Source organism: Lagenorhynchus albirostris, chromosome 11 (assembly GCF_949774975.1).
Source record: "Lagenorhynchus albirostris chromosome 11, mLagAlb1.1, whole genome shotgun sequence".
NCBI lineage: Eukaryota > Metazoa > Chordata > Mammalia > Artiodactyla > Delphinidae > Lagenorhynchus > Lagenorhynchus albirostris.
Window position 1 is genome coordinate 25,334,299 of NC_083105.1, and position 9,033 is coordinate 25,343,331.

The 9,033-nt window shown below is 36.8% G+C and overlaps 1 protein-coding gene across 1 annotated transcript in view; it reads left to right on the plus strand.

Moving 5' to 3' along the window:
• Positions 1 to 7,839, plus strand: part of CCDC38 (coiled-coil domain containing 38) — a 41,026-nt gene extending 33,187 nt beyond the window's left edge. Inside the window, exons 12-14 of the mRNA XM_060165664.1 lie at positions 2,993 to 3,198; positions 5,302 to 5,395; positions 7,726 to 7,839. Of these exons, the coding sequence (XP_060021647.1) occupies positions 2,993 to 3,198; positions 5,302 to 5,395; positions 7,726 to 7,839 (414 nt within the window). The remainder of the gene's footprint in view (positions 1 to 2,992; positions 3,199 to 5,301; positions 5,396 to 7,725) is intronic.
• The last annotated feature ends 1,194 nt before the right edge of the window (positions 7,840 to 9,033 follow it).

The window sequence follows — 9,033 nt, forward strand, 5'->3', positions numbered from 1 at the left end:
TTTAAAGACTATGACATTTGGGTCACAAGTGTAATTTTGGCATCCGTGTATTATATACTCTGGGAAAATGGAGCTAATAATTCACAGTGTCTCCCAAAAATGTGAAATGTTGGGGCAGAGAAGCAGAGGCAGAGCAGGACAATTGGCAGGGGAAAGTATTCTTTTCTAAGAATTTTCCAGCTTCCCCACTCCCATTCTTTTCATATGTTGAAATGTGCAAAACATAATCCTTTATGAGTGAATAAGCATAGCTGTGTCTAATTTTAATATTCATAAATTATCATAGGTATTTTGGAGCTATGAGTACTTTATTCTTTCAAAATTTCCACACTCTTAACTGTACTTAATCCCCTAAAAACATTTTTCCTTGATTCAATATTTTACTTTTAAAATAAAATTTTAAACTCAACTATAATGTAATACTGAAAAGTGCACAGATCCTAAGTTTATCTCTCAAGGAATTTCCTCAAGGTGAACACACCATTACCACCCCCAGAAGCCTCCCGCATGCCCCGTTCCAGTCTCTGCCATACACCCAAGATGACCACTATCTTTACTTCTCTCACCATCGATTAGCTTTCATGTTTTTGAACTTTATATAAATGGAATCATGTAATATGTCTGGCTTGTCTGGTTTCTTCCTCTCAACATTATGTTTGTGAGATTCATACATGTTGTTTTGTGCAGTTGTTTATCGAACATGAAATGGAATGTAAGCTATTCCGTTGTTCAATTTGCAGAACGTCCTCATCTCTCGTTTTATCGTTCTTGGGCACAGGGAGCTAATCAAGTTCAATTGCAAAAGCTGTTTACAGTCAGCACTCAGCAGAACATAACATGGATTAGAATTACAGAATCCTTGAGTTGGAAAGGACTTTAAAGGTCATCTAGACATCTACCCCCTCGCCTATCCAGTTTTGATACAACTATTTCTCCTAATCATTGCTCTAGTAAGATCACTTCCCATTCACTGCTGAAGGCATCCAGAGTTCGTATCCAGTATTCTGAGCCTTTCACGGTCCTGTCCCGATCCTGTCCCGCTACACAGCAGGAAGCAGCATCTCCTCCCACTTCTTGCAGCCTCTCTTGGCTGCTCCTCCTCCGAGGTGCTCTGGGCTGGGCCCGCCATCTGGTGGCAGCTCCAGGGATGGGACTGATGCTTTACTTCTCTGTCATCTGTAGGCCTGTGCCTTGAGCTCCCTTTTTCCTTGTCCTTCTGCTCTGTTGGGCCAGGCCCTCAATCTCTTTTTCATACATGAGTATTTTCTTTAACCTCATTCCCCAATCCTACTTCTTACACTGTTCTTAACTTGTTATCTTAATAAAATATCTCTACTTGTCTTTTCCTCTCCTGTTTGACAGGCAGAACTTAAAAAGAAAACAAGACATGCTGAAAGGTCGCTGCCCATCCATCTCTAAAGCTCTTTCTAAGTGTTCAAGAGGTTTCCCCACAAAACTTCCATCAACTTACTAATCATTCTCATATTAAAGATGTTTTCTCAGAATATATATTTTTAATGACCCACATTACAGTAATTTTTTCCATATCCAAGTACAATATTTTAGCCCCTTGATGAGTTATACTTTTTTCCTTTTATATTTTTCTATACATCTAAAGTTTCTAAAAGGAATGTGTTAATATAAATAGGAATACAATAAATGTTATTTAGAAAGGGAAAGAAAAAAGCTTTATGGCAAATAGGACTTTTGCTTTTTTTTACTTTTTCCTTTAACATTATTTTGTATTTCTCCAAATTTCCTAGAAGAAGCATATTTTAAATATAAATAGGGAATACAGTAAGTGTTACTTTAGAAGAAAAACGGGGGACTTTATGGCAAACAGGACCATCAGAAAGCTTGTTAAACTAGGTGGGACAGACAAGCTGTTTGAAGTAAACTATTGGTAACAGATCTTGACTTGTAATTAAGTGTTGGTGGCTCTGTAATGAGTCTGTGGTTTCAGGAGGGGTCTCCCATGGCTCCTGGAGCTACATCTGTCTTGAGGATTATTTGTCCTTGGCTTTATGGTGATTCCCATCTTCCTGAGCAGAAGCAGGAATGAGGGCAGGATGCTACCTGGAGAACGATTTACTTTGCTCAGTTTATTGAGATCCTTTTATCTGCGAATGCCGGGTACACACTGTAGAGACAGAAAGTTTCCTTACGGTCCCGAAACATGTTACCTACAAGCTCGAGCATCTCTACCAACAGTTAAAACGGCACAGTGGCCAGGTACAGGGATCAGCAAGGTTTGGCCTAAGCCTCTGCTTAGACTGGAGTACTAGAATGGCTTCCCAGTGGAGAGAATGAAAAAACTCCTCAAAAGATTTTACAGGCCAGCTTAGGAATCTGTTTGCTTGTAACTTTTTTTTTCCTTAGAGAATGCATTCATTTAATCAGCAAACATTTATTAAGTGCACAGTTATGTGCAAGGTGCTGCTTTAGATATAAGTGTAAAAATAAGAAATAGCTCCTGCCTTCCAGGTGCTTACAGTCTAGGAGGGGAGATAAGGCATGTATGCAAATAACTATCATACAGGATTATAGTTTTAGCAAATTAGAATAGTAAGGGCAAAAAAGGGAGCTCACACACTGTGCTGCTAGGAAATGCGTTAGAGTGGGGAAAAAAAGGATTTAAAATGTTTATGTAGTGTCTACTTGAGTGAGAATGATACAGAAAACATTCAAGCAAAAAGACAATCTGTCCTATTAAGTTATTTTTATACCTAGACTGAAATATTTTTAAAGAAAATAATCCAAGGTGTTACTATAGTAATGATCTGACTATAAATTATAACATAAATTCAATGCTGCATTTTCTCACTGTTCTATGTTGTACTAAAGTTTTTCTTTTAAAAAAGGAAATACTTAGAAGAACATAAAAGCCTTTTTCATTATAATATAGTAAAAGGGAATTTTACGTTTATTGAATGAACAAGAAAATAGTAATGAAATTTTATGTTTTCTGCTCTCCTTTTCTTCTCAACCTCAGGAAAAACTGATAGACTCTCTTAGTAAAAAAATTAATCAAGTATACAAAGTCTGCATTGGAGATGCTGAGGTTGGCAGCCTCAACCCAGTTCAAAAGCTGGTAAAAGTAGAGTCTCGCCTGGTGGAACTGAGTGATCTCATTGAATCCATTCCCAAAGAAACCGTGGAGGCAATTGAGAGGATGAAACAGAAAGAACGACGGCAAAAGTACAGTCACTGTCTTATGATATAAATGTAGTGAAAGACTTAATGAGAAGCTGTTTTTGCTTGGATTCCACACACATTAAGGAAGTCTATTATACAGCAAGTCTCTATTATACGCAATATAGAGACACAGTGGAATCAAACCCAGCCCTGCCCTCCTCATGGAGCTATTATTTAGTGTGGAGACACATAACATCCATATTCTTACGAAATAAACATCTCGTTATCAATGGTAAAACGAGCACTGTGAAGGAGAGTTCATCAGGGGCAAATGACATAGTTTCGGATGGGCAAGGGGTCCTTCTAGCCTGAAAAAGTGAATTTTCAGAGTGAATATTCACTACTTACATGAAAATTTTCAAAGGGCTATAATGTAGAAGGAGAACTATACTTGTGGTGAAGGGCCCAAGACTAGAATTAGGAGCCTTTCATTGGAAAACTACAGGGAGACTCAACCTATGAAGGAATTGTTTGAAAGTTAGAGCCATGTAATGAGGGTTTTCCTCAGTTCCTAACTGCCAACACTTACATACATCACATTTACTCATTAACTCATTTATTCCTCAAGATAATCTCATGAAGATTGCCATCCCTGGAACACATACCACCACCCTCACCTCCACCCCTGCCCAGCCCCCATGTCCCATCTTTGCCTAGCTTGGGGCCTTTCCCGGAGAATTCACTGATTTAGAAATTTCCATACCAAGTTAAATAAGGATTTTATGTACATACTACCTTTGAGGCAATGATTATTATAAATATGATCCCTAGTATAATGTAGCATATAGAGAATGCTTATAGGTGGAATAATGTTCTTGTTATAGCAAAAAAACATGTTGGCAGGCATACTAGAACTATGGCTATGAGCATGGGCATTAGAGCTGACCTGCCTGGGTTCAATCCAGGTTCTGCCATTTACAACTTTTGTGACCTTAGGCAGGCCACACAACCTCTCTTAAGTTTCAGTTTCCTTATCTGTAAAATGGCAGTAATAATGGAACTTATCTCACAGGGTTGTTGTGAGGATTAAATTAAATAATCTATGTAAAGCGCTAAAGCATGCTTGGCATATAGTAAGTACTCAAAGAGTAGCCATTAATATTAGATACTTTGTTACTGCTTACGTTACTGGGGTGGGGGGGATATGGTTTCCTCCATATAAAAACAAAGTCCAGAATATATTAAGGTGATCCTGATGGGATTTTATTGAATATGAAGCAATTTTTTTAAGAAATCATAAATGAAAATCACTCCTTCCAGAAGATGACCTTTGACTAATTATACTAAGAGCATTTGCATCTTGTAATTACTACTATTTCCAGTAGTGATACATGAACCTAATTCCAATTACTTATCATTCTTATCAAAAGGAGAATTTTACTGGATTTTTCCCATGGTTTGGAGGCACCTAACATAACACCTAATTTTGCATAAAAAATGTTCAGTGAATGTTACATTGATAATTATATACATCCATACAAAAGCTATCACTTGTCCAGTGGTTATTCTGTACCAGGCATTGGACTAGACAGTTTGCATAAGTCAGCTCATTTAATTTTATCCTCATAACAACTCTGAAGAGAACGAAGACAAATACTATTTCTTGGCCTTAATTTGAGGATAACATTCAAAAAGATTTACTGGAAAGTATGTTTTTGTGGTTATCCATTGAACTATATACACTTGTGATCTGTGTACTTTTCTCCACATTATACTTCAATAAAAAGGTTTAAAAAGAGGGGGAAATAGCTGGAAATTAATTCAAGTGGCTGCCATACGGATTAACTGCGAAGTACCGAACTGTAAATGGAGTGATGAGAAAGCTTTGCTGAGGTGCTTGTTTTAGACCAAGATTTGGATAGATTTTACTTCTTCCAAAATGGTGACATGCATTTTCTTCCCATTTCAACACAAACAGGATTTGTTGTTGAAATTTCACCTGAATATTCAAAACCCATAGATTTGGGTGAAGATGAAGTATTATTTTCATTTAACCTTAAAGGAAACTTTATAATATTTACATAATTCTTTACCAAATAGTAATGATGTAGGTCTTTTTTACTTTCTGTGATTTATAGTTAGAACAATGTCTTCCCCTCTTGACAGGTTGCGTGAAGAGAAAGTGAAAGAAAAACAAAAACACCAGGAGGAAAGGCTAAAAACTGCTCTGGAAAGAGCAGGAGCACAACCAAAGAAAAAGGTTTGTGTTTTGTTATTAATAGGTTCCACTACATCAATGTGTGAGGGCTTCTGTGGTGCAAAAACAAAATACCTAACTCATGTAATTTATCCAGGTTAAACTTCAGTAAGATTGCTAACAGCTTAAATTGATCTCTCTCTGGTTCCTTGCTACTTTTAGAATGATTCAAATTACTGGTCCTACAGTTCTCCATTAGACTAACTTTTTGGTAAAAGAAACCTCTCCCCTCTCCTCTTTTTCTTTAGCTCCAGGTGCCATGAAACTAGAGAATTAAAAAAATAATAGTAAGTGAATTACATATTACTGGAAGGGTCTTTTAATCCTCACACTGTAAAAAAATGAGACTTATAGTTGAAGTTAAAATAATTTACCCAGAGTCACTTCAGATTTAGCAGCAGAATCTGACCAGAAGCCAAGGTTCTTCATATTTCAAGATTACCTGTTCAGTAAGTTTAGAATTGGGCAGTCACAGAGTGCACGTGGTCTATGACTCCCCCTAGGTGTGAAGAGCCTTTTGTTTCTATATGCCACTCTCCCTCCTCTGAGCTAGAGTCTGAAGTATGTTCCAGGAAGGCAATCTCATAGTTAACTGCAAAGCTAATATGGACATTGATTCTCACCATAGTCACAGCTAACCTATAGTGAATGCTTCTGTGCCTCACAACCAGCCTTTGAGGTAAGTACTTAAAGTTCTGAAGTATGGTAACTGTTAATATGTACTATGTCAAAAAGTGATGATTAATTTTATTTAAATAAGCATTTCATCTTTAAAAGGGTCTGTACTTATCTAGTTCAACTCTGCTTCTCTTGAGAAGTTCAACTCTAACTTCTCTTCTTCTAAGAGAGAATTAACCATTCATCACCCTGCTACATGTATATACTATTATTTACTAAACTCACCAAATTAAAGTGATTATTTTTTAATATATCCACCTTTCCTTTTAGACCATGAATGAGTTTTATGACCTTTGTATCCCCAATGCCTGGCACATAGTGGACACTCAATAAATGCTTACTGAATTAACAGACTAAAAATGAGAATGAAAACTAAATCTGGAAGAAAATTGGAGAAAGAATGTTGATAAGTCAACAATGTATGAAGACCTCTGAAAGAAGATTTTACTCTTTCAGAGGACATTTAGGACATTTCATCACTGGCGATTTTCCCAGACAGAAATTAATAACAAAGGTTATCAAAGGAGATCATCACCAGTGAGGGAAAAAATATGACATTAGGAAAGGAATTCAAGGATTCCAGTCGTCTAAGGATATTTTTGTTGTTATAATGAGGGGAGGACTGCTAGTGCTATTTAGTTCTCTGGAGTCAGGAATGTCAAACATTCTGCAATGCAGGGGACAGTCACACAGGGTTGGTGCCCCTTTTGAGGCACAATGGAAATGTCCCATCAAATTTCATGTCTAACAGAACAGTTTTCTTATACATTTAATTTATACAAATTCAGATATAAAGGCAAAACAAAAAATAAATAAATGAATAAGGAGAAGGGGGAGAAAAGACTCAAAGAGAAAGATTAGTATGATATACTTGAGTATATGCTCCAGAGAGAATAAACAGGTATGAACTGGGGTATTCCTAAGCCTCTCCTGGTGGGACCAAGAGCCACCAGGATTTCTCGTGCCTAAGAAAATAGTACATGGTTTTCTCAAGGTTTTGTTTAACAGGATTTTTTTTTTTTTTTTTTTTTTTTTTTTTTGCGGTACGCGGGCCTCTCACCGCTGCGGCCTCTCCCGCCGGGGAGCACAGGCTCCGGACGCGCAGGCCCAGCGGCCATGGCCCACGGGCCCAGCCGCTCCGCGGCACGCGGGACCCTCCCAGACCGGGGCACGAACCCGCGCTCCCCGCATCGGCAGGCGGACCCTCAACCACTGCGCCACCAGGGAAGCCCTAACAGGATTTTTAAATGCCAGTCAGTTGTTGCTTAGCAGAGGAAAGTGGTCTCTTTGAACCAATGGAGTAGAAATTAGCTATGGCAGTTACTGAGAAATGAAGTGTTGGCCTCAAACATGGAGTTTCTCTAAGCTTAGCATACCTGAAACACAAGCTATCTGATGACTTTATCTAAATCCTCCCACTTGCCCATAAAACCTAACTGCCCTGTCTTCTGCATACCATGGTGCTCCATTCGTTACTTAACTTTGCCTGCATTTGGACATCCATTAGGTTATCAATCCCTTTGTAATTGAGATTATTATTTACTATTTTAAACTATATTATTCTTCAGAAAAATCAAGTTAATATTAGTATTTTAGTTACACTTCAATAGAAAATGGTTATATGAAAATATTAACTACTTTTTCTTTTGTTTCAGCTGGGAAGACAACTTATGTACCGCTCAAAACCTCCATCTGCTAACAAACGTGAACTACTTTTAGTCAAGGATACAAGAACAAAATCACTGGAGGAAGAATATTTTTTCACTTGAATAGGAGCAGTAAGACATTTATAACCAGAATGCTTTAGGCATATTTTGCAGATTTTTGCTTTTCAGTAATGGCAATATTCTGCCCCACACACAGGCCTAACCAATTTCAGGAAGACAGGTCCTTACTCTAAAAGGCTCTTAGGATTGGAAATGGGAGTTATTTTCTTTTGTTGAAGACCTTTATTATCCACATCCTAACCATTATTCCATATAGCTAAACATTTATACTTTCTGTTGTCCCAGGTGGGGATACACATCCAAAGTGACCTTACTGATGTAACTGTATGGTGAATGACCATTTAAGTGCAATAATGGCATTCTGACAACCTAAGACTTTAAATAATCTTTTTTTTTTCAACCAGTCCACAGGAAAGTTCATAGTGTCAATTTTATCACTGTGGAGTATACATTTTAACAATGTGCAACTCTAAAATACTGATTTGAGGAGTTTAAAACTTAAATGAAAACTACTAGATTATGTTCTCATGAGAACATAATGAGACATAACCAACCATGAGACTGATTTTTAATTCACATTAAGGGGTTCTGTTCAGAAAACTTAATTCTCTTAAGTGAACAAACAATATGTCTTCAGCCTACATGTCAGTTCACAATTTCTGTTGTGTTCTATACTCAAAACCATCTTAATTTTCAGGTGACGTTTCAATTTTAGCTGTAATGTGCATATCATTTAGCTCACATTGATATAGAATTAACATGTAATTTATTGACTAGTAAGTAAAAGTCTATATTAACTCTAATAAAATATTTAACTTTATATGTGTCAAAAGTGGCTCAAAAATAACTCTAAAATAAACAGTTGCTTTTAAAAGGTCTCAGTTAATATACAATTACAAGGGATAAAACTGACTTTCATAAACATTTATAGAGCATATAAATAAATTTCCCTTATAGAAAAAAAATACAGCATTGGGCTTACATGAAAACCAACTTGAATAAAGTTGGGTGGCTTTTAAAGCATTAGTTCTGTGAATAATTTTTCAACTGTTTCAACATTTGAGCTCTGCATGTAAATATCTGAATATGAATAGCTCACAGTCAAGTTGAAAAACAAACAAATCTTTATTGTCTACAAATATATATAAAAAAAATTCCCCCCGAAAGATGCTATTCTCTCATTTCCCCATCTTCTTCTTCTTCTTCAACACCCCTGATATAAAGGACATTATTACA